This window comes from Dendropsophus ebraccatus, chromosome 4, assembly GCF_027789765.1.
Source record: "Dendropsophus ebraccatus isolate aDenEbr1 chromosome 4, aDenEbr1.pat, whole genome shotgun sequence".
NCBI lineage: Eukaryota > Metazoa > Chordata > Amphibia > Anura > Hylidae > Dendropsophus > Dendropsophus ebraccatus.
In genome coordinates this window covers 77,861,475-77,887,714 of record NC_091457.1, presented here as the reverse complement: position 1 = coordinate 77,887,714, position 26,240 = coordinate 77,861,475, and the positions used below count along the sequence as shown (strand labels likewise).

At 43.1% G+C, this 26,240-nt stretch overlaps 2 protein-coding genes across 3 annotated transcripts in view; both read right to left on the bottom strand.

Moving 5' to 3' along the window:
- Positions 1–8,500, bottom strand: part of LOC138788325 (mitochondrial inner membrane m-AAA protease component AFG3L1-like) — a 33,384-nt gene extending 24,884 nt beyond the window's left edge. The window contains exons 1-4 of the mRNA XM_069966084.1: positions 8,322–8,500; positions 7,499–7,586; positions 3,193–3,290; positions 1,439–1,588 (exon numbers count right to left, since the gene is read on the bottom strand). Coding sequence (XP_069822185.1) covers positions 1,439–1,588; positions 3,193–3,290; positions 7,499–7,586; positions 8,322–8,420 — 435 coding nt within the window. The 5' untranslated portion in view covers positions 8,421–8,500. The remainder of the gene's footprint in view (positions 1–1,438; positions 1,589–3,192; positions 3,291–7,498; positions 7,587–8,321) is intronic.
- A 1,840-nt stretch (positions 8,501–10,340) lies between these two features.
- DEF8 (differentially expressed in FDCP 8 homolog) lies at positions 10,341–25,965 on the bottom strand. 2 transcript variants are annotated; one of them, XM_069966082.1, is made up of 12 exons: positions 25,793–25,965; positions 24,074–24,196; positions 22,942–23,039; positions 22,221–22,370; positions 19,322–19,463; positions 15,632–15,796; positions 14,511–14,638; positions 13,568–13,681; positions 13,357–13,437; positions 13,139–13,279; positions 12,486–12,595; positions 10,341–11,850 (listed from the first exon to the last, which is right to left on the bottom strand). In XM_069966082.1, exons 2-12 carry the CDS (start codon positions 24,183–24,185, stop codon positions 11,751–11,753), a joined length of 1,341 nt encoding a protein of 446 aa, XP_069822183.1. In that variant the 5' UTR covers positions 24,186–24,196; positions 25,793–25,965; the 3' UTR covers positions 10,341–11,750. The 2 variants fall into 2 exon arrangements, with proteins under 2 accessions (XP_069822183.1, XP_069822184.1); XM_069966083.1 differs by lacking the exon at positions 25,793–25,965 and having other exon boundaries at positions 24,070–24,159.
- Between the last annotated feature and the right edge of the window lie 275 nt (positions 25,966–26,240).

The following is a 26,240-nucleotide window of genomic DNA, read 5'->3' as shown; positions in this document are numbered from 1 at the left end:
AAGGCCCCCATACACTTTACATTAGATTTTATCAAGATCTGGCAACAATAAACTTGTAATATAATATTACAGCACAAAACAAGTAATATTGATTTTAATGCAAAGAAGGGGTACGTGGAGCCTCAGTTAAGAGTCTCAAAACATGGGAATAGCCAGATATCCCTCTCTCCAGAGAAGGAAGCCTGTTGCCAAGGGGTGCCTCCCAGTGGGGAAAACACCTAACCACCCTGATACATAGCTCCTCAGGTCCTCACTCTGTGGCGAGCATTGTAACCTAAGTAGGGAAACACCAGGGTGGCCCCTTTAGTCAAAGTCTAACTGTGTTGCGAGTGTAATGACATAAGACAAGGGTAACCAAGGCTAGGCATCAATCCACAGACAGCTGTTTCGGGGTATTTGCCCCTCGTCAGTGTAGAGCAGGATTCTGGCTACCAGGGGCAATGGAAAATAGACCAACAAAAACACAAAAATCACTGAACTCAGCAGGGTGGATTTGTTTTAAATCAAACTGATTTAAATCACGATTTAAATCACGATTTAAATCACTAGTCAGGAAGGCTTGATTTAAATCAGTGATTTAAATCAAAGTTTCTACCTAAACTAGTTCTTGCTACTTTAACATGCAAGTAGATGAAGATGTTTAGAATCACTTTTTATATTACTTTTTTCTCCCCAGTTTAATGGGTTAATCATTCATATTTGGACACCACTGTTCTGTTGTACTTAGGAAGGAGAAAAATAATCCTGAACTTAATAACAATTTAAATGGATTTATTCAACTGAAACAATAACAACATTACAGCATACGTTATTTGCTTAAACAAACATCCATGTTAACTAATTTGGCTAAACAAAAAAAAAAAAAAAAAAAAAAATAGTCCAAACAATCAGAAACATATTGTCTAACTTCTTGGACTTGGTACTGAAGGGGATGATTCTGTATTCATAGGTTTGTAGAACAATAGGATTAAGGTCTTTTTCTCAACTCTGTTCATGTTGTAACATTTGAGAACATATACAGCCTTTATTCTACTGAGTTAAACAACTCCGCTTTATCTCATGATGGAAGAACCTTTGGATGGTAAAATATTTTCCTCAAAAAGCAGTTTATTGAAAAAAATCCGATTTAAATCAAAAAAATCCGATTTAAATCAAAAAAATCCGATTTTTTTGATTTTTTTAAAAAAATCATTGATTTTTATCCACCCTGGAACTCAGGGAGATCAGTGAAAAAATCCAGTGGAGTACTCATTTAAGAGTCTCCACTGATTGCCCCCTACAAAATTTAAATATGCAAAGAAGGGGTCCGTGGAGCCTCAGTCTCAAAACACAGGAATAGCCAGATATCACTCTCTCCAGAGAAAGAAGCCTGTTGCCAAGGCATCAAAGACACCAACATTTTACAACAGTTAAATGTACAGTATTCAATGGCACATACCAGCCCCCTTTCCAGATATAAATGGACAAACTCCTTCCAACTTATTTCCTTGCCCGAGTCTCTAACGTAGAACACAGTGAATCCAGTGACCAGCCCGGCTGCGAGAATCAGAAGGCTGCGGAAATCTTTATCATCCCATGGGAACTCACCCTATGAAGACATGAAGTCAGAAAGAAGAAATATCAAAACTTGTTTAGAAAATGCAGATCATCTCAAGCAAATACCTATGTCTTTGGATTCATTACTTTTCTACATTTAGGCCTGGGACAGCTAACAGAATACCATGGCTTTTAGTACACCTTATACTGAAAGGGGTTGTCCTGCTCGTCCCTCGCTTCCCTCTCCACTGGCTCCATAGACTCCATTCTATGGTCGGGTGGTGCCTGCTGTCCTCCCAAAGAATTGACATGTCCGCCCGAGCATATAATGTAGCCGGCAGAGAGGGAAGCGGGAGTGCACAGGGACAAGCGCCGGATTCCGCAAAGAGTTTTAAGCGAGAATTACTCTGTGTGCATATACCCTATTTGATCAAATGGTTGGCTAATAACCTCAATTTTAAAGAAAAAAAATTCTTTAGCAGTTTTACCATTCTATATACCTATTATGTATACTGTATGTCTTAGCAATTGCAGCGTGCTCTTGCACTCTTTGGTTTTTGTCTGTATCTTAGCCATGGCAGCGCGCACCTGCATAGTGTTAATTGTAATATTGGTTGTGCTGGAAAGCGCCACACAATATCTAATCCCTGAGGAAGATTTTCCCTTAAGTCAACACTGACTGGAGAGTGGTCACAGATCACAATATTGTAAATCTGGGGGACATTTGCTTTCTGCAAAATGTTTGAGGACACTAAAATATAATCCAGACAGGACCAGGCATGTTGTGAGATTTGAGTAAACTCTCCATCACACATGGGTGGTGAAGGTGCCTGGTGCCATATATCCTCTAGATGTGTGGGAAGAATGTCACCCAAGGAGTAGTCCGTGTGTTTACTTTGTTTCCTGCCCTCTACAGTTTTAAGGATTAAAATGTTCCCTTACTCCATCTTGCCTGAGGAGAGTCTAGGTGAGAAAAGAAAGGATGTCTATTTGAATGTGGTCTGTAAGCCTTATAACTGCTTAGCATGTCAACCAGCTTGTCTTAAATAAGCTTAAAGGGGAAGTCCAGGAAAAAGAATTTTAAGATATGTTATTGCCCAACAAAAGTTATGAAAATTACTAATAGACACTTATTATGGGAAATGCACCCATAGTGAATTTTCTCTGCACTTACTACAGCATGGCATGTGCAGGTCTCTTTAAAGTTGGTGATGTTATGTCACATAAACTGCCGACTCCTGCTGCAGCGGTGGGACAGACTGGAGCAGCAGGTGTCGGCAGTAAGTTACCCTCTGTGTCTGCATGCTGGTCTATCGTAGTGTGTGGTTTCTATGAATTAAAATGAATGCAATGTCCAGCAGGAGACTGTAGGCCTTGAAAGCTCCATGATATGACTTATGGAATATTATATGGACCTACAACTATGATATAAACCACAAGCTGAACAATACATATATACCCTATAAGTAACACCAAGTAATGCAATAAATGATGAAAATACAAAGTGTAACATGTATAAGCTGAACAGTAACGAAAAACAGGTTGTGTTATGTGTGAACATAGCCTAACACTTATAAGTGACTGCTGCCAATGCAGGTCTATGTGGGTTTCCTTACACAGGATGCTAACAAGTGCAAGCTGGTTCAAGTGGCACACCTTTTGTATTCGCTGCCACCAGTTGGGATCTTTCCTGTTTCCATCCTTTTTCTTGTTGTTCCCACCACTGCCTTGTGAACCTGGTTCTTTTGCCTTCTCTGTAATGGAAACAAGCATAATAACATTAATGTGTACCTATCTTTTTTCAATCTATTTTTCAATTAAAAAATGTAGGCGATCTTAGAGGAGAAGTCCCATGAGCTGTAAAAACGGCAGACAAGCAGGGGTGGTTCAGAAAATAACAAACAAGTGAACTCACCCATCCCTGTGCCTCTGTAGTGCCACTCCCGGGTCCAGCAGCAATGTCATGACTCCAGCTGAGTGATTGCCCGCCCAGGCAATCAGTGACTGGTATTGCGACACCACCCCATTCACTCACCTTTTTTTTTCTTTTATTTTTATACTTAAAAAAACAACCACAAAGCTGGTTACAGATTTGTAGACAAAAGGAAATACAAATACACACTCTTTTAAATCACTCCCCCCCCCCCCATCACCCCCACCCACTCCACGAGGAAGAGAAGAAAAGAAAGAAAAAAAAAATAAAGTTTCAATGATTACCAGAAGTTTTCCACCTATTCCAAATTTTCTTGCATCTTCTCTCTGATACTCTTCTCTCATACTTCCTGATTCTTTCTACCAGTTCTTTCCATTGTTCAAAGCTGAGGCACTGTACAACCTCCCCATTTCCTGGAAATCAGTACCTTCACCAATAAGAATAATTTGTTCTTCAAGAAACTTCTTTCCCATCATTTGGGGTAAGCGCCCAGTAATATTTGTGATAATTCCACCCCTGGGTGCATCTGCAAAACATCTCGCATATTACCTTCTCCCATAGCCCTTGAATTTTTTCACAGCCCTATATTAAATGTAAAAAGACTGCCTGATCTTTAAAGCATTTTGGGCATTACGAGTTAGTTCTGCATCCTCTATTCACTAAACTCATTGGGGAATAGTAAACTTTATACAATATTTTTAAAACTATAAGTCTGTAAGGCTCACTACAAGAAACCATCCTAGTATTACTGATGATAACACCCCAATTGTCTCCAGGGATCTCCCCTATGAGTTGGTCCCATTTCCCCTTCAACTGACCACTTTCTACCTCTCTGATCAGCATTTTATATATAGGCGATAAAAACTTCCCCCTTAGACCAGGTTCCTTAATGTACTTAATACTGTGCTCCCTCGTGGTCCATATTTCCTTATTTATCATATATGTGAATGTATTTTTAATTTGTGCGTACCAAAAGGCCTGGGAGTCCAACAACCCCTATTCCCTCTCATCAAATGTAATGAAATCCCCATCTCTTACCACCTGTGATGTGTACTTCACCCCCAGAACTGTGTATTAGTAATCTTAATAAACTCTTTTAAATTGCTATTGTGTCATAATGGAGTGAACCATAACCCTCCCTTAATTTTACAAATCCTTTTAATACTTATCCAAAATTTACTATACATTTCTAACTGTGTTATTGTGCTATTACCCCCAAAACTAGTTTCCACTGCCTCTATTATATCCGCGTATATACTCGTTTAGCACTAGCATATATTTAAAGCGACTCTGTACCCACAATCTGACCCTGCCCCCAAACCACTTGTACCTTCGGATAGCTGCTTTTAATCCAAGATCTGTCCTGGGGTCCATTCGGCAGGGAAGGCAGTTATTGTCCTAAAAAATACTTTTAATCCGGCAGCGCTGTGTCTAACGGCCGGGGCTTACATTTGTATATACATTAGGCTGGCACACCCTCTCTGTCCTTCCTCCCCACCCTCCTCATCATTAGGAATACTCCAGGCAGATTGCTTCCTATTCCCCATGTGTGGCAGCCCGGCACATGGGCTGGATCCTTAATACACCTGTGCAAAGCTCAAACAGCAGTAAATGTTCCTGGATCATTCCTAATGATGAGGAGGGTGGGGAGGAAGGACAGAGAGGGTGTACCAGCCTAATGCATATACAAATGTAAGCCCCGGCCGTCAGACACAGCACTGTAGGATTAAATGTTGTTTTTATGACAATAACTGCATCCCCTGCCGTATGGACCCCAGGACAGATCTTGGATTAAAAGCAACTATCCGAAGGTACAAGTGGTTTGGGGGATCAGATTGTGGGTACGGAGTCGCTTTAAGTACAGCAGACTTCTGCCCACCACCCCATTCACTGATTGCCTGAGTGAGCAGTCGCTCAGCCAGACCATGACGCTGCTGCAGGAGCCGGGTACGTGACATACCTGGTTTCCTGCAGAAGATGCCAGCCAATGACAATCAATGGGACCCGGACCAGCGCAACAGAGGAACGTGGACAGGCCAGTTTGGTTTTTTTCTCACTCACCCTCGCCTGTCCGCTGTTTTTTTTTTCAGTTCGTGGGATTTCCTCTTTAAGCACTTTCAATACATCTGCAGCTAAACAGATCCCCCCATAATTATAAATAGCCATTGTCATACTAAATCTGTACACATTAGCTTTATACAGTTGCAGCATAGCTGTACTCTCCCTCCCTGCTCCCGATGCTCTTAATCTCTAAATAGCTTTATTTGATGCTAGCAATAGGCAGCATGGAGTATGGCTTCCAGTAAAGCTACTTACAGTTATATAGCACTAGACAGTGCACCTCTGCTATTACTTGCTGCAGCCCCTACTGCTGATTACAGGGAATACACAGCTGTTCCTGGTGCTATATAGCTCTAAAAAGCTGCTAATAATAATAATAATACATTTATATAGCGCCAACAATTTTGTAGACCTGTACATAACTTATCTATCCCTGTCCCCATCTAAATTACCGACCTATATGTATTGTAGTGTACTGTAGTGTGGGAGGAAACCCACACAAACCCAGGGAGGACATAATTTCATTGCAAATGTTGTCCCTAGAGGGATTTAAAACCCATGACCCCAGTGCTGCAAGGTACAGGGTATGGCACCTAGTAAAGCAACAGGTGTAGGGATGGAAGGTGGAGCTATGTTGCACCCATACACAGCTAGTGTACCAATTAAACATAGCAAGAATGATGTGTTTAAAGGGGTTATCCAGCGCTACAAAAACATGGCCACTTTCTTCCAGATACAGACCCACTCTTGTCTGAAGCTTGGGCGGGGCTTTGCTGCTCAGATCCATTGAAGTGAATGGAGCTTAAAGGGGTTATCCAGCGTGGGGGCACTTTTTTGGGGGGGACCGCTGGAACCGGGGAGGTAAGTGGACGTCTTTTATTTCAGCCACTTCCTCCCTGGTCCCCCCAAAAAAGTGCCCCCACGCTGGAGCACCCTTTTAATTGCAAACCGCACCTGAAGTCATGTTGTCTCTGAAAGAAAGTGGCCGTGTTTTTGTAGCGCTGGATAACCCCTTTACTTCTCTAAAAAAAGCACACTGTATGAGTAATAAAGGGGGATGTACTAACCTTACTACAGGCCTGGAGGCCTTCAATAAAGTTCCAGCTGCCATGATACCCCTATAGCACCATGTAATTACAATGCAGGGAATAGCCCAACTAAATGATGAGGGCAGTCACCTGCCGCATATGGAGGCGGCTCAGCTACTGAGTTTGTGCCATATTCCTTCTATGCATGTAGAGCTAATGTCACCAAAGAGTTAGAAAATGAATGAGAAAAAAAAGTGTAGTCAAATATTTCAGTATCTTACAAGGATATCGTCTTGTATGCACGCTACTTCTAGAGCGGTGCAGATCAGTGTGGGACCAGTTTCAAATCTAGTTATTCTTGGACTTTACATCCTACATTTCCTTGTATATGCTAGTACAACACGCGTATGTCTGTCTGTACTTTTTGTTGTATAAGAAAAATTCTTTAATAAAAATATTTTGAATCACAAATGGTCACCCAATTGAATTATTTTTTCTTTCAAATCAAATGGTGTCAGAAAGTTATACAGACTTGTAAATAACTTCTATCAAAACATCTCCAGTCTTCCCGTACTTATTAGCTGCTGTATGTCCTGCAGGAAGTAGTGTATTCTTTTCAGTCTGACACAGTGCTCTCTGGTGACACCCATCTGTGACAGAAACTGTCCAGAGCAGTAGCAAATTCCCACTGAAAGCCTCTCCTGCTCTGGAAAGTTCCTGTCAGGGACAGAGAAGGCAGCAGAGAGCACTGTGTCAGACTGGACAGAATACACCTCTTCCTGCAGGACATCCAGCAGCTGATAAGTATGGGACTTTTAAATAGAAGTAAATTACAAGTCTGTATTACTTTCTGGGACTAGCTGCTTTATAAGAAAAAACAATACCCCTTCAATGTTTATCCTACTCAGTAATCGTATCAATCCTAGCAGTCACTACATACCTCTGGAGCTTTTAGAGCCCATAAATGACAACATTGGGAAAGGCCTCCATTGGAGAGTTTCATGTAATGTCAGGCTTCCTCTCACAGACTGCAACAAGAAAAATATTAAGGGGTCAGTCATATTTGTGGCAGCAATAAAAAGCTTTTTCATAAGCAGAAGTTTAAAATCTAATAAAAACTACAAACCCCAGCATTTCCTGTCTACAACTAATATTGTTTTGCGTTGTTTGGGTATGTGCACACTACGGAATAATGATGGATGACCCGCCGCGGATTGCGCAGCTTGCAAGCATCTCCGCTGGTCCCATAGGGTTCATTCTTGTCAGATTCCACCGTCCGCCCAAAGAATTAACCCACAGAATGAAGCCTATGGGACCAGAAGAAATGTGGGTATCCGCGATCCGGGTGATCCGCCGGGATTCCAGTATCTTTGTCTATAGCCACTATAAGGAGACCAAAGGGAGAAGAAAAGAAGTGTAGGTATAGGAGTAGCAGGGAAGGCGCCTATAGCAGTTCCGTTCTCTTTAGATCAGACATCAGGTTGTTACAGGTAGTTCACAGGTGATTCTAAGCACTCGATACAATTGTAGCCAACCCATAGCTGTAATGAATATAAAGCTCTGGCGAGTACCTGGCTGACCCTTGCATCTATGGGTAGACATGTGATAGACCACTGTGTCATGTGACAATGCAGATGGACATTATAAAGTACATTTATGTACATAAAGCCAGATCTCCATTAGGTTGGTAGCTGATCATGTGACTTTCCAATAATATGGCAGGACACTACTGACAACCATGTCACACGTTACACAAGCCTCACCTGACGTGCCCAAGCCACACAGGACAGACCCCGCCACCAGCCGGCCCGGCAGCATCTCACTATCCCGGAGGAGAATAGGCGTCCGATACCGGTGCTCATCTCACTGTACGAGGATGAAGCAATGTCACTGACACTGGCAGCACCTCGGCTCTTAACCACGCCTCTTAACTTCCAGCCAATAGAAGAGCGCCATTCCGGGCAGGCAGTGTGAAGTCACGCTCTGGGGTCCTTTACGGCCGGCCCCTCAGTGTCCATCGCATATTATTGTACGGTAAAGAACAAAGCAGTCATTTGTTTAGTTCCTAGATTTTTTTATGATACTTGGGGGAAGCTAGGCTTGCTATGCAGTCATACAGTATCTAGTGTCTAATGTAGATATCGGTTATTATTTTGCATAGACCGGGCATATTACTGCCCCCTGCAGGTAGTGGTCTCCAACCTGTGGCTCCCCAGAGAAAATACAACTCTCAGCATTCTCTAATAAGCTCTTCTATGGGTTGCAGTAGTTGTGCAGTGGCTCTAAAGCCACAGGTTGGAGACTACTGGGCGAGGATATAGTGAGGTATAATTCTGTTTGGGATTGATTAAGACTTTTTTAAAGCATTATTATAAGCATTATGGTGGCATTTATTATTTTCTATTCATTTTCCTTCCCTCAGTTCTTTATCACACGTCTTCCATCTTGTCTACTCTCCTCCTCCAGCACTCCTGCCAGTTACATGCCCAGAGCTGCTGCAGCACCTGCTGTATTCATTCTGCCTGCTCCTCTACTTGTGGCACTGTTCAGCCCAAGGTAACATACCTCTCTATATAGTAGATGGAGACATAGGCTGTACAGGCTGGTCAGAGCAGGTGACATTACCCAGGGGACAGGACTTGAGCTCAGAGAAAACTGAACAGAGACACATTAAAAATGAAAGGACTACATAACTTCATGTCAGGAGTAATTAAAGGGGTACTCTGGAGACAAAGATTTTTTTTTTTTTTTTAAATTGTAATATAACTTTAATTAAAAAAAAAGTGTTTTATTTTTTAATTTATAAACATACTTCTGGTGCACCAGGCAGGCGAGGGGCGACATGGCCCCTCTGATTATGTTTGTGTCAGGAACTGCAGGACTATAATCCCTGCAGGTCCCAATCTACCTATTCTAGCACTGCTGTGCAATGCTATACAAAACCGGGTTTGTTCCCCCATGTACTCTATATTCTCATATGAAGGAGCTGTGGTTGCTGTCACCCCTCACTCTGCTTCTAGTACAGTGAACAGTGATAGCAATCTAATGGCTGTAGAAGATGGATGCAGCCCTAGGGGTGCTTAAAAACCATGGATACAGCCATAGGCAGCATACAAGCAACAAATCTGCACACAAATTCAAGGGTATGCTTCATATTTTGTTCAAATTCAATTTTCCTACAATATAATCTGTTGCATGAACATAGCCTGACAGTTTTGCTATGATTCTGCTTGTCTTGTGATGACAGATCAGTAATCTATAGAGTCCCAGTGTAATTGCATCCACAGTAGCTAACATTGAGTTATCTATTTTACAATAAATACACTGGATCTAAATAGAAACTGAGGATAAGCATTCCATTGGGGGTACACAGAATGAGAGGGGTCACGGTCAATCCCATTAAGCCAATAATGGAGATTACTTCTGAAAATGTCTACATTTCACATGCAATGCTGTCAAAGGCTTCTCTGAGCTGTGCTACAGCAAATTGCTGCACACATTGGGACACATTTATTACAGATTTTTGCCGTCTCTGTGGTGTACGCCAACTGTAAGCCCCACTCGCTGAGAGGAGCAACAAGGCGGGGAGGAGGCACAGAACAGTAGCATATTTCTTAATAAACCTTTAAAGTAGCAAAGTTGTTTTTTTGTTTTTTTTATTTATTTTAGATAAACCAGGAAAAAAAAAAAAAAGATTTGGCGCATAAAAATGTAAACATTTTTTGTGGAATCATTTTATTTTTTAGCCTGAATAAGTCCTCTAAATAAAAGCTTTGATAGTGTTGAAGTATTAAATAGCATCAATTTTATTAAGAAAATCACTTTCAATGCATTAGGGGATAAATAACAGCAATAATTCTTTGAATAAATAATAATTTCACTCTTTACCCCCCACCCCATTATGTATCTCCTTGGGTTTCACTTTACATATGAGTAAGTAGTTCCTGAACAATGCCAGCGTCTAAAAAAATAATATAGAATCAGTATCTAAAGCTCACCATGATCAGGCCAAGAATTAAGATGGGCATTTTTCACCAACAGATGTATTCCTGCAGTTCTACTGAACTGATTTGATGGAACCATACAGACTTATGGGTACAATATGGCACTCTGAATGAGGTCTTTAGCTTTAAGCCTTTTTTGACTTAAAGGGGTTATCCAAAGCTACAAAAACATGGCCACTTTCCCCCTACTGTTGTCTCCAGTTTGGGTGGGGTTTTGAAACTCAGTTCCATTGAAGTAAATGAAGCTTAATTGCAAACTGCACCTGAACTGGAGACAACAGTAGGGGGAAAAGTGGCCATGGTTTTGTAACCCCTTTAATTTTGACTAATCTGACCAATCTAATAGCACTTTAGAGAAGCTGTATCTCGCCTTTCCTCCCAGCTCTGGTGGTCCAAGCAGGAGCAGTCAACAAGATCTTGTGGCATAAAAGCTTCATGTTCCTACATACCTGCCAGCACAACTCCTGAAGCAGCGGCAAAGTAGACTCTTAATCCAGAAGTTCAGGTACCAATGGTTACAACCACATGTGATGGAAATGTACGTGGCCTCCACTGGATCAAGATAGAGGTTGCACATTTCCGTCACATGTGGTATGTAACCATGGATACCCGAACTTTTGGATTAAGAGTCGTCATCGCAGCTGCTTTGGCAGTGCTAACAGGTACTCTTTCTAACCTATGCAAACCCATAGGGCATTTTAAAAATTGCAAATTAAAGTGCAAGATAAGAAAAACAATACCTTAGTGGTAAGAGACATAGTTACACAGTGAGGTACTGAACATTCCAATAGGCTAAACGGATGCCAGAGACCATACATTTTATATACATGGTAATAAACATTCTTTCATGATGTTGTCCATGGCAGTGCCTGCAAATAAGAACAAGGTGACGAAATTACAGGATTAGATCACCACGAATAAAGTGGCAATAAGGCACCACATGAGATCTACATACAGGTATAACTGCAGTCTCTCATTAGGGTGTAAGATCTCTGAAAGACTCGCCAGTGTCCATTATCCTGGAATGTCTAAGACTCAGATTCTGAAGAAATTCATCTTAGCATATTCCAATCCATGGTCTTAAGATGGTTCCAAGACCTTGTCCTAGGGCACAGCAGATGCCATTTATGTTGTCTGCACACCATAAAAGTCTCTTTGTACATGATTATCCCACGTGTGGGCTCTTCCTCACTGCTGCCATGTTTCCTCTCCAGGTTCCTGTGCTTGTTTCCGGAGATTTAGCCTCATACAGCGGGGGCAGCTTGTTGAGTTGTCATAATAGCAGTCCCTACCATAGAAAACAGAAATCAGGAAAAGGGTACAGTATTATTTTTAAAGCTTATTTACAAGGTAGAAACAGATAATTCTGTGCAGACACCAAACATCAAGAGAGTTAAAGGGGTAGTGCGGTCTAAAGGATTTTTTTACTAAATAACACACATTGCAAAAGTTATACAACATTGTAATGTGTGTTATTTGAGTGAATGGCCTTCTTCCCCATGTCCCCCCCCTTCCCCAAGATGGTCGATCACGTCATCTTCAGGACGCCGGCTGGACCGCTCCAGCCCTCCCTCATGCCGGCCCCCCTCCAGTGCGTCATCAGCTGCTCCCCCGCGATTGGCTGAGCTCGGTTATGGGGAAGGGGGGGGGGGACATGGGGAAAGGGTCCATTCACTTAAATAACACACATTACAATGTATAACTTTGTAATGTGTGTTATTTAGTGAAAAAATCCTTTAGACCACACTACCCCTTTAAATATGAAGCCATGCTGCCTAAAAAAATTAACAGATGACGGAACCTGAAGTAACAGGATAATGAAGCTATCTGTAAAAATAACAATTACAGCAGAGTAATGCAGAACAACACCAGTGAGTATGGAGCATTAGCCTTCTATAACTTATACTATGTAAAAAACCTCACCTGTGGAACACAGCAGCACAGTCCTGACAAACAGAGGTGTGACTATCAAATGGAAATAAAATGTCCCCTTCTTTACAGAGCTCACACACAAAGCCTTTTGCCTGGCAGCGCTGCAGATATAAAAGTAACATCATGAACACAACAGCTCAGCTATTATTAGATGTACACATCTATCAACAAGTACCCTCTTGCTTGGAAATAGCCAATGCTGCCAACAGCAGCAGGGCCTATAAGTGGACTTGAAAAACTCATTTGAACCCACAACATGAGAACTCCTCATAGCCTCATCACTAGATGGCTGCAACAAGATGTATGAAGCAGTGGTTGGGCAAGCATGCTCTACTGCTTCATACAACTATATCGGTGGTAGAAAATAGCACTGTCTGTTTGTCCTGGTCATCGAAGGCAGGTCACCCTGTTCTAGTAATATATGGCTATTAATATATGGCTTTTTAGGGCTATGTAAAGCTGTCCTGTTATTGTTTGAAACAGGTTATTGTCTGGTGAAAAGACTGGAAGAGGATATAAGGCAGAACCATGATAAGACACCTCTCCTACAGCAGCAACCTGTTGTTAACTAGTCATTCAAGTATTTTCAGGATTTAGGCTGCCTGATTTCACCATGAACATCATATTCTCCATTAAAATCCCACCTCACAGTCCAGCTTAATGTGCTTGGCAAACATTGTGTGTATGTCTGTCAGTGAGGCCCCCAGCCGTCCACTGCTAACATCCAGAAGATCTTGCAGGGAGTACATGTCATCGTTCTCTACAAAATGCTGCCGATCCTGAAGCTGCATAAAGAACAGAGTGTTAAGAAGAAAAATCACAACCCATTCTATGTAAGTAACAGGGTATAACAAATCCTGACCTGCAGCAGCAATCGGGCCTCCATTGCTTCTTTGCAAGTGATAAAGTATGGCTTCATGAGGAGGATATCCTGACGTAGCTTCTATGGAGCAGACAAAATTGCAAAAACAGACACCACCTGAGACATTCTGTAAATAACATGAATGCACACATGTATGCCTGGAGACAGGAGAAAAGTACTCTTTATTTACTGGGCCTTTTCCAGCTCTTACCCGAATCTCCACCAGCTCTTCCACATAGTTAAACAACAAAGGATTAATCTCCCGCAGCTTCAGCACTGGACGCCCCAGCATCAGAGCAAGATACCGCATACTGCAGCGAGACACCTGGTGGTGGAGACCGCACTTTAGGTCTAAATTCACTCATCTCTGTCTCCAACACAAAGGGAAAATAATCCTATTTATAAGTCAGGTTTATTGTATGATATGGTACAGCTTCTTAAAACGGCCATATATCAGCTTCCAAATGGACAGCTATTTCTCAAAAATACATCATGCATCCCTCTCAGTTAGGCCGAGTGTGCAAGTTTACTAAAATTGAAAAGGGAGCTAGTGGCAGGCAGCCAGGTGTGTTAAGGTTAAATATGCCTGATAGGTTCAGATGACTTACCTTTCCTTATGTATACGGTGAGCATTATACACGACTCAGCTCTCACTACGATTCTAAACCACATGGTAATGATACTACATGATTTAGTGACTGGAATAGATAATCAGTAACGCCCAATCAGCGGTATCAAGTGTATTACCAGCATTGGAGATTATCTGCCCATTTCCTGGTAAGAGTAACAAAGCACCAGCAGAGAACATTGCCCGACTGGTATACCAGATTTGCAGACATTTGTCATCAGTGGATTTAGCAGAATTTTGCAATCAGCAACATAATTTATAGCACACCTAAATGTTTCCTATACTCTAACATGTCACTAAAATATACCAGATTTTGTTATTACAGGTCTGTAAGCAGATAGCTCCACTATTTCTTCATCTCCAACTCATGTTGATGACTATGGAATACACACATGAAGTTTACATGGCTTAAAGCTAAAGGAGTAAAGCAGTTAGTATAGTGTTCTAGGGCATTAAAATGCATATGGTATACTACCATGTTAATAAGACAGATGAAAGTAATGGTGTAGTTGCAATCTGTGGCTACCTTGCATGGTTCAAAGTCCCAGTTGTGTATAACACGGGCAGGAATGACAGCAAGATCATTCCAGTGACAGTTACTGCAGTAGTACTGCCCGGTGTAGTCACACTGCCGTGCCTCGCTGGGGATAGCGCCTGTAAAATGATAACATTCTATCAAAATTGCATGAAAACACACTGTACATGGCATACAGTATAAACAAGAAAATTTTATTCTCTTGGCTTATACAATTTTGGCAATACCAAACGTTTTGCAGAACAAAAACCCTTTTTAAGTAAATAATTTGGCATTGAGTCAGTGCATTCTAAGAGTCATAACTTTTTTATTTTTCAATCAGTGAAGTTGTATGAGAGCTCACTTTTAGTGGGAAGACTACTTTTGACTGGTACTATTTTAGGCTATGTTCACACAACCAATTTGCAACAACTGGTGTGATAAATACTAAACTTACATTGTGCTGCAGGTAGAGGGAATCCCGACTGGAGTGTATACACATAGTATACACTCTTGCCGGGACCCCTAGCGGCTGCACAAGAAACTTCAATGAATAGCAGCCTGACATCCCTGACAGGTTGCACAATGGAGAGTGCAGCTCCAACCTCACTCTCCATTGTGTTCAATGGTGAACTGGGATGCGGGTGCACATGAATGTAGAAATGAAGGTCATCCGGCTGGTACTGCAGTACCGGACGGGATGATCTTCACTGACACCAGCCGTTCCATGACACGTAGTGTGAACCCGGCCTTAGGATATATAAGGCTAATTGGTCATTGTTTGTGAGGGAAGGTAATACAATTCTTTTTTTTTTTTTTAAAGGGGTAACCTTTTTTAAAGGGGTAACCTAGCCTCAGTCCGTGGATTGCTAAGCAGGTAGTTGCTGCATTATCAGGAACCACAAAGTACTCTAGAGGATTAGAGACCAGGAGTGTCTGAGTGTCAGTGCAGCAGCTGTGGAGGGTCAGGGTAGGAGAGTATACTTTCCTTTCTATTTTTACACCAATACCAAGAATCTGTAAAAAGTTTCAGACACCCAGATAATTTTACAGTAATTCTATATAGTTTTATCTATCATTTTTTAAGGAGAAATGTGATTTTTTTTTACATGAGATTTTTGTGCTATACTTACGCAATGAGATGGGTGCCCTGCACTCTGCACAGCGATAATCCTGACTGTCCAGTCCAGCCTCTGGGCAAATGGTTAACTCATACTCGGCCTGATGACTGACCTTTGACCTCACACAGGTTTTGGTAATGAGGTTCAGACATTTGCTATGACAACGATAGTAACAACCTTAAAAAAAAAAAAAAAAGGGGTCATCAGTGGTCACAATATGTGCTAATGTCCACTGGCTCCAAAATGAAACTGGTTACAAGGCATCAGCAGCATTCACAGAGATATTGGACCGTGTCACTAAAATCTGGACCAATATTTCTTCTCAAAAAGAAACTTTTCCTTTTACGATTCTTTAACCCCTTAAGGTCAAAGCCTATTTTCGTTTTTGCGCTTTTGCTTATTCCATTTTAAGTTTAAAAGTCCATAGCGCTTGCATTTTTTCACCTAGAGACGTATATGAGCGCTTATTTTTTGCGAAACCAATTGTACTTTGCAATGACCGGCATTATTTTTCCATAACATATGCTGCGAAACCGGAAAAAAATCATTTGCGCTGTCAAATTGAAAAAAAAACGAATTTGTTTTGATTTCGGGGAGTTTTGCATTTACGCCGTCCGTCCTATGGTAAAACTGACTTGTTATGCATGTTCCTCAAGTCGTTACGATTACTATGATATATAACATGTATAACTTATATTGTATCTGATGGCCTGTAAAAAATTCAAACCATTGTTAACAAATATACGTTCCTTAAAATCGCTCCATTCCCAGGCTTATAGCGCTTTTATCCTTTGGTCTATGGGGCTGTGTGAGGTGTCAGTTTTTGCGCCATGATGTGTTCTTTCTATCGGTACCTTGATTGCGCATATACGACTTTTTGATAGTTTTTTATTACATTTTTTCTGGATTTGATGCAACCAAAAATGCGCAATTTTGCACTTTGGAATTTTTTTGCGCTGACGCCGTTTACCGTGCGAGATCAGGAATGTGATTAATTAATAGTTCGGGCGATTACGCGCGCGGCGATACTAAATATGTTTATTTATTTATTTATTAATTTATATTTATAAAATGGGAAAAGGGGGGTGATTTGGACTTTTATTAGGGGAGGGGATTTTTTTATTAATAAAAACACTTTTTTACTTTTTTTTTACATGGACTAGAAGCCCCCCTGGGGGGCTTGTATATACATAGCACTGATCTCTCAGAGATCAATGCTGTGTATATACACAGCAAAGATCCATCAGATCGGTCATAGATTGCTATGGCCTGCTGCAGGCCATAGCAATCTATTGCCGAGCCGGGATCAGCGTCATTCCGACGCTGAGGCCCGGCACGGGCAGAAGAACGGATCTCCCCCCCGCGATCGCATCGCGGGGGGGAGATCCGACCCACTAGACACCAGGGATAGTGTGCATAAAGCACTTCAATGCAGCTGTCAGGTTTGACAGCTGCATTGAAGTGCTTAATTAGCCGGCGCGGCAACGGGACCCGCGCCGGCTAACAGAGGCACTCCCCGGCTGCACATGTCAGCCGGGATCAGCGCCGTTCAGAGCGGGGTCCCGGCGGGACCCCGCTCTGAACACCCCCCGCGGCGCCATGACGTATCAGATACGTCATGGGTCGCTAAGGGGTTAATCTTGTTATCCTCTGTTAGCTCTGAACTCTGAGCTTAACAAATATGTTAGGCTGTCAGGAAACTAAAGGTCATTCTACACTCGCCTATGTTGTATGACTTAGGGCTTCTTCCCATGCTCCATAATCCATGGAGGTTACCAAGCATGAAGCTGCAAAGATTTAAAGGGGTTATCCAGCGCTACAAAAACATGGCCACTTTTCCCCCTACTGTTGTCTCCAGTTCAGGTGCAGATTGCAATTAAGCTCCATTTACTTCAATGAAACGGAGTTTCAAAACCCCACCCAATGTGGAGACAACAGTAGGGGGAAAGTGGCCATGTTTTTGTAGCGCTGGATAACCCCTTTAAGCACTTAGGGGGTGATTTATCAAAGGGTGTAAAATTTAGATTGGTGCAAACTGCCCACAGCAACCAATTACAGCTCAGCTTTCGGCTCTGGTGAAAGGAAAGAGAGCTGTGATCGGTTGCTGTGAGCAGTTAACACCAGTCCACATTTTACGCCCTTTGATAAATCTCCCCCTTACAGCTCTTTTGGCATCATATTGACACATGATGCCAGAAGAGCTGCGAGTCCACTGCGCAGCTTCACAATGTGTATCCTCTGTGGATTACAGAGAGTGAGAAGCAGCCCTTAGAGTGATCATTGCCCCTTGGGGTAGCTTCACACGTACTGTATCCCTGCGTTTTTAACGCTGCGTTTTTGGTGCGATTTTTACATGCAAGTTTTGATTTTCACACGAAAATCATGTGAAAATCAAAACGTGCATGTAAATAACGCAGCAAAAACGCAGCGATACGGTACGTGTGAAGGCAGCCTTAAGAAGCAAGTGAACAAAACACATGTTGGGGGATGGTATTATCCATGATGTGTACTTGTACACCTTGACTATATGTTAAAGAGGAACTATCAGAATCTAACCTGCTGATATCTCCCTACTGCACTGGAGAAGCAGAGGAGGATCACTTACCTTCATCCTCTGTGCCGTTCCGATGCAGTTAGTCTTTTGCTCCACAGTCCAGTGAGACCGTTAGGAGCACTGCCCGCCCCCATAGCACTGATCCGCCCTGTCCGGCTCAACCCTTTCTAATGATAATTAATAGGGCAGGCCGGCCGGGGGGCGTGCTGGATCAGCACTATGGGCAGTGCTCCTAACGGTCTCACCAGACTGTGGAGCAAAATACTAACTCCTTGGTGTCTCCTGTACAATAGGGACATATTAACAGGTTAGAGTTGTCTAACCTGCTGATAGTTCCCCTTTAAGTTTAACTTATGCGGTATATCGTTCATATGGAGTCAGTGTGTGAGGTTTTTACCTTGTGTGTTCGCACCTGATGATTAATGCGTACACTTGATGATTGCTGGCACATTGCAGTTCTGTCCTGGACATGTATTTTATTGAGTTATATAACTTATAAAAAACTGTATTTACCCCTTGCTATGCATCCTTCTTGTGAGTGTTGTGTGGCTGCATTTTAATATTTTATTTATAGAGGTCCCTCAAGTTACAATAATAATTAGTTTCAGGACAACCATGTATGTTGAAAATATTGTATCCCAAGACCAAAACTCTATGGAAAACTTATAATTGGTTCTAAAGCCTCCAAAATGTTAGAGAAAGAGCTACTGGAAGCTGTAAATTACTGTCTACATAGAGGACTGGTGTGTTTTCTGGGTCCTGTACAGATCACACAGGGTCCCAGAAAAGTAAACCAAAGCCGCCTTCACCTGGTGCCCAAAGAAGCAACTCATCCTGGCACAGGTACAGAGCTCTAACTAAACAGACAATCAGTGCATGCACTCCAGTAATACTGGGGTTTTGCCAGTATAATGGCCACGCCTATTGGTCAATCATCTAGGTATTCACATGTGCCGCAGATCCTGTCTGTAGCATTGTATGTTGAATCTGGTCTTAAGTTAAGATGGACCAGAAAGGTCCATTGTATATTGAAAATATTTTGACCTGAGGACATGGTTAGTTGAGAGACAACTGTATAATTTATGACTAATAAGGATGAGATTGGTTTTTGCTCTGTGTAGTTTTTCGTGGTATTAAAAGTCTCTCACCTGTGCACGTATACCATGTCTGGATCAAGCCCCAAATAAAGGTGCTGCACTTATCACACATTTGTTTTACACTTTTACTCTTCTCCTTGTAGAATCGATGTTCTAATACAATCCGCATATTAGGCTCATCCTCGTGTGGGTCCTGAATAATGAATAGTAATATGACAATAAGCAATCATGGGGAGAGAATCAGCTGATCCATGCACAAAGCTCTGCCACAGATACACACAACTCTGCAACAAACAGTACACACACAGCTGTACTATATGTACCTCTTGCATTGCTATTCTTTGTGTGACTTATCTCAGGCATGTGACTGGTCACATGCTCATCACATCACCAAATGTCCTTTCTCCACCATGCATGGTAGGCTCTGTAAAGAAGGTTCCTGCATAGTAGAAAGCTGGATGTGATATGCCCATCTAACCCAGTTTCCTCTCCTACTTAGCACTGGTCAGACGGATCGTTTCCCAGTAGTCGAACAGAAAGGACTGTACAGTTATAAGTTGCTGCATAGTCCTCCCAGTGATCAGGTACAATACAGCACTTAAAGCGACTCTGTACCCACAATCTGACCCCCCCCAAGACACTTGTTCCTTTGGATAGCTGCTTTTAATCCAAGATCTGTCCTGGGGTCTGATCGGCAGGTGATGCAGTTATTGTCCTAAAAAACAACTTTTAAACTGGCTGCCAGTGCCAAACGGGAGTATCTGCTCCCTAACTTTGCACCACCCCTCCGTCCCTCCTCCCCACCCTCTTCATTATTAGGAATGCCACTGGAACATTTTCTCCATGCTGAACACTGCACAGGCCCTTAAGGTTCCAGCCCATGTGCCGGGCTGACACAGGTGAGGAATAGGAGGCAATCTGCCTAGAGCATTCCTAATGATGAGGAGGGTGGGGAGGAGGGACGGTGGGCTGGTGCAAAGTTAGGGCACAGATACTCCCGTTTGGCACGGGCAGCAAGTTTAGGACAATCACTGCATCACCTGCCGAACGGACCCCAGAACAGATCTTGGATTAAAAGCAGTTATCCGAAGGTACAAGTGGTTTGGGGGGGGGGGGGGGGGGAGGGGGGGTCAGATTGTGGGTACAGAGTTGCTTTAATCAGCACTACACCGGATTACTAGGGAAGCGGTAAGAGTGGACCAACAGTTTTTAGTATATCAGGAGTTTTCTCCTAATAGCCCTTTAAGATGCACTTTAGTCTGTTTGTATAGAAGTACCGTTCAACGCTAGTGTGCGTTTTGTGTACTGTCTGTGCTATATAAGGTAGATGGATCGCCGTGCGAACTGACACCTGAATGCCGGCCCCAGCGGAAAAGACACAGAAAAAAAGCGATGCTCTGTTATACACCGAAAAAAACTGCAAACTGTGTAGCAATAGAAGTGTTCAGATGGATTGTAACTGTGTATAACAGAGCATCGCTCTCTGTCTGTCTCTCATCTACTGGGGCCGGCATTCAGGTGTCAGTACGCACAGTGATCCATCTACCTTACTTACGGTACTTCTATACAAATAGCACTTTATTTTATTGGCAGGCAGATAGCCATACTACCTAGTATCCTGCTATACACATCTTTTCTGGGGTTCTGACCAGCAGGGCTGGTATACACTTCCATTTAAAGCTGCATCTTAAAGGGGTTGGTCACTATGGTAAAATTGTTCAGAGGACAGTATTAGTAAGTGTCCTCACTGCACATAGATTTTAGCTCATAGAGCTGAAATCAGGCTCCCCTCCTCCAGGCTGTGCTGCCCTGCTCTGTGGTGATTCTGTATATCAGGGAGCTGCTGTCAGTAGATGCTGTAAGTCATCTTATACTGTACACTGAGCAATTTTACTATAAAGTGCCCAACCCCTTTAAAGGGGAAATCCAACCATCCCATAAACAAATAAAGTGCACAAAAAGCACCTAGGTGCACAGACTGGTGCCCAGTCGATTGTTTCACACATTTTCCACTTGTCTACGCTGCTCCTAGCCCTGGATTTAAAATTTTACAAATGATCCTAGTTTTACATTATGGCACCTGGCCAAAAAAACTACATCTCCTACCATGCATTGCATCTCAGAGTTAACTGCCAGGTACCCTGTCTTGTAGTATCTGCCCACCTCTGGCTCCATCTGCTTTGCAAAGTAAAAAACAATATCTATCTAGATCTATTCATTCAGATAGATAAAGAGAGAGAGAGAAACAACAGTGATGAAGAGATGAAACAGTGTCTCCTGTCACCTATACCCATTAGGAGAGGCTGTTTCCCTGCCCCTTGCCCAGGTGATCAATTTGTGATATCAGTGGTGGGCGAGGTTACAGATGAGGTGTTACAGCTTCCCTGGCAACAGAAGAAACAGAGATCATGTGACCTCTGTCTCCAAAGGGGGGAGGGCAGAGTCGTTAAGACAGAGTGGACCAGGCAATGAGGATTTTCAGCAGCTTCATGGTGTCAGGATGTGCTGTAGACGAAGGGACGAATTCATGTAATAGAAACCTATTACAAACAAGCAGGGTTGAACAGGGTTAAACCTTTCTTAACCGGAGTTCCCTACTAAAATTCCTATACACCCTAGAGTTTAGTCGCCCAAGCCCGCCACTCCCGACGGATTCAACAGTCAATCTAAGGTGTATGGGGCTCTCCCAATATTCCACCAACAGATGATGTCAGTGGAGATAAGTGTCGGCTGTAATGTTTTTTTGGAAGAGATAAGTCGCAGCGAGAGTGCTCAAACTGCAGCTTACCCCTCTGCTCCTGTTTATGGGAGTATGGGAAGCACGGGCAGTGGGTAGGAAAGATAAATGTGACACCTGTCAGTTAATAAAGGTGTATGGCAAGCATTACATTGAAGTAAAATTATTTTATGTAACTGAATAAATAACCAGGTGCAGTAAAATCATTCTTACCTTCAGCTCCTGCAGCTTGAGTCGGAGATGAATGAGTCTGACCACTGCATCCTTTTGCTTGTCCGATTGTTCGGGCAGCTCGAGGATCACCTGCTTACACTCCTCAATCGCCTGTCTCAACTGCTGGATGTCAGATGCTAGAAAGAGGCCCTGGGGTCCAAACAAGAAGATCTTACTTATGTTGTGTGTATTGGTTATAAAGCACAGTATTTCACTACTGAACTGTTATTTCCTCCAATCCCCTTTCGTATAAACCAGTCATGGTGTGGCATTATACAAAGACTAACAAACTGAAAAGCTCAAGGACTCGTAAGTATGATTGTTTAAAAGAAAACTCCCATAAAACTAAGAAAAGGCAGGGGTGTGTGGGAAGATAATAAACAAAGTATTCTTACCCATCCCTGTGTCCCCGTAGCGCTGTTCCCGGTTTTGGCTGTCATTTTCGCTGGCATCCAGGTGTGTCATATACCCGGCTCCTCCAGATGCAACGTCATGACCCCACTGATTGAATGCCTGCTTAGCCAGTCAGTGACAGGGGGTGTCCTGTACCAGTAACAGATTGGCTGAGCGGGCAAAACATTAGCTGGGTATATGACGTTGCAGCTGGAGGAGCTGCAGGAGGCCGGCGGCTGTCAGTGAGACCTGGGAGTGACGCGACAGGGCACGGGGATAGCTTATGCATTCTTTATAATGTAGTATTATAATTTTAAGCCCTGCTCACCACTGGCCGAGAGAAGTGATCTTCTGACACACCCAAATCCATCACTCGCTCAGGGCACTGGAAGTCTGGTACACGCACAGGAGATCCTGGTGGAGATTCTGAAAAATTAAAAAAAAAGTCAGGCCTATGTAAAGTACAAATCCGTAACTCCGTCTTCCTAGGGCGATGATGGGTTTTCCTAAGGAGTGATGAGAATCTCTGTTTAGTGCTGCAGGATGAAGTAAATACAATGAATAATAATTATAATAATCTTTATATAGCACCAACGCATTCCACAGCAAATCAGATATTACCCAGAAACACCAACTGATTGCTTACACAAAAGAGTAGAAGCATCCAGCTGAGTGCTGTGCCCCTTTATTTCTGATTGGCATTTCATGGAGAGCGGAATGTGTGGTGTCTATAATAGCTCATGAACCTATAAAGAAGGGGGTGCCTTAGTAGAGCCAGGCATCCCACCAGCTCTTGGCATTGATTTTACCAACCTTTTTTGCTTTACCTTGCTATAACTATGTTTGAATCAGATGTTTCCACACCTATTTTAACCATTATTAGAAATGATATAATGAGTTCAATGACAGTGCCATAAAATCCAACATGCTGCTGAGGTTGCCACTATGACAGGTATCGCTCAGCAACAAAGTATAAAATTATTAAACGGATTGTATATGCCTATAAATACAGTTGTGTGAATTGTCCTGAAGTATTTCCACTGTATCAAATAGTGTAGTTATGGTCTGATTTATTATGACTCAGCAGTGGAGCCAATGGTGTCCTAAAACTCATTTCCCTAATTTTAGAAAATTTGGCTTGGATAATCTTTTAGGGTGCGTTCACACGTACAGGATCTGCAGCAAATTTGACGGCGCAGATTTGAAGTTGCAGATTTCAAAGCAAATCTGCAGCGATGAATTGGGATGCGAGCCCACACGGATGGGCCCGCATCCCAAATAATCAGAAATGAAAATCATCTGGCCGGTACTGCAGTACCAGCTGGGATGATTCTTAGTAACACCGGCCGTTCTGTGACCTGGACAGGTCACAGAACGGCCAGTGTTATACCATGTGTGAATATGGCCTTATATTAGAAAAGGTCATCTCCCTAATAAAGCATCATCTCTTTCTTACAAACCCTTGGAAGGCTCTTGTTCCTTGTCCTCCCGTGGACTTTCCTCCTCTCTTGTTTTGTTGAAGGGGTTGAGATGACCCTGACGGAACCTGGCCAGTTTGTCATTGTATTCCATATCCAGTCACACTGCAAGACAGTAGCAATTGGTGACAAATGACAATCTATTGTAAGGCTTCTTCATCGGTGGCTAAATGCAGTAAAGTTTTTTGCAATTTTATGTAAATAAAGATAATAGACAATGTCAGCAGTTTGGAACATGAATTACAGGTGACAGATTCCTTTAAAGAACCTTTAGATCTATGCTTTACAGCATACAGCATTCCCTACGGACATCATAAAGTAAAGCAGGCCCTATTTATTTCTATCAGAGCAACTTCTAGGCATGTTCTGTGACCTGTGCAGAGGCCATTGTGCAGGGTGAAGGGGGGGGATGAACACTGACCATTATTTATTGTGAATGGTGCTCAATCCTCTGTAAGTTATACACTCGTCACCTTTCACTGTAATCCCTGTAAATCTCTGTGTATTATTAGGATTAATAGTAATGGCCACAATTAACGCTACATTATTTTAAACTTTACATAACAAAATGCAAAACTAGAAGGAACAAAAATCACCAAAAAATAATTTTAAAATGTCTTAAAGTTAATGTATCATCAGGCCTGGGCTAAAGCACTGGAGGCGGGCTGACCCACCCCCAGTGGGGGGAAACCCCCACCCCTCTATCATACAGCTCCATTCATTCTAATGGAGCCACGTCATAGAGGGGCCTGCCTCCAGTGTTTCAGCCCAGGCCTAATGGAACATTCACTTTAAAGTGACTGTATCACCAGGCCCAGGCTGAAGCACTGATGACCCACCCAAAATGGGAGGAAACCCTAGCCCCTCTATGATCGGGTTCCATTGATTTTAATGGAGTCACGTCATGGAGGGGCTGGAGTTTCTTCCCACTAAGGGTGGGTCGGCTCGCCTCCAGTGCTTCTTCCTGGGCCTGGTGGTACAGTCACTTTAAGGGTGTGTTAACATGTACAGGATCTGCAGGTAGATTTGAATCTGCAGCAGATTTGATGGCCCAGAATTGACTTGCTTTGAATCTGCAGCTTCAAATCTGCGCCATCAAATCTGCTGCAGATCCTGTACGTGTGAACGCATCCTTAAGGCGGTTTTCACACGGCACTAAGCAGTGTACAGCCAAGACAGGTGCATGTGCAATAAAGAGATCCCGGTATGCGCCATGGAGGAGACAGGTGTGTCATTTTGGCCAGTATTTGGGGTGCATATGCCGGGGAATAGTGTACACCACTGTGCCAGAACACTGAGATGGATGAGGTAGGCGACATTATGTATGACAGCTGCCTCCAGGGGTCATGTACATACATGTGGCAGACACTGCCTTACATAACAATACTTACAATGACTGGAGACGTTTCCTGTCACTACACACTCACATCTGAGGGTTTGCTACAGTTGCATCCTGGGCTCCAGCCTGACACCCTGTAACTATGGAGGGTATCCCCGGCAGTCCTGTGTGCCTCTGCCCCTACAACACCTCTATGGCTCCGACCTTCCCCCCCATATCCCCAGCGCTGTGCTGGAATCTACCCCATAGTGTATATAACAGAGGGTATATCAGACAAGGGGCGCAGTGCTGCTGCAGGGGCCGGCCACATGCCCGCAGTAAACACTCCAGCTGTCAGCCGCCCCCATGACACCCTGGCTCACCTCGGCATGTCCGTCCCGTCACTGTGAGGCCTCCCCGTCTCGGAGCGGCCTTCCTCCGGTCTCCTGCCGGCCCGGTGACCACCGTCCCCCCTCTCCCGGTCTCTCCGGTTGTCAGACGGGGCGGGGCCACAGCTATTACCGGGCTTCAGTAATCAGACGACCATAGCTCCTCCTATGTGGTCGCCATGCTGCCCTCTGCTGGCCGGATGCGGGCGCTGCAGGCCGCTCCCTCGGCTATCACAGCCAAATGCGGGGAGATGAAATGAGAATTTTCTGCAATTTTCTATCTGGTTGTTGTGTTCTCGGCCATGTTGTAGCTGCCTGAGGGCTGAAATGGCCGCCTTACCTGGTCATATCATTGTGCCAGGCTACAGAAGATAAGCCGAAATTAGGCTAGTGTACAAGGGAGATGTGACGTACAATATGAAGGCACAGTTTGGGGGTCAGA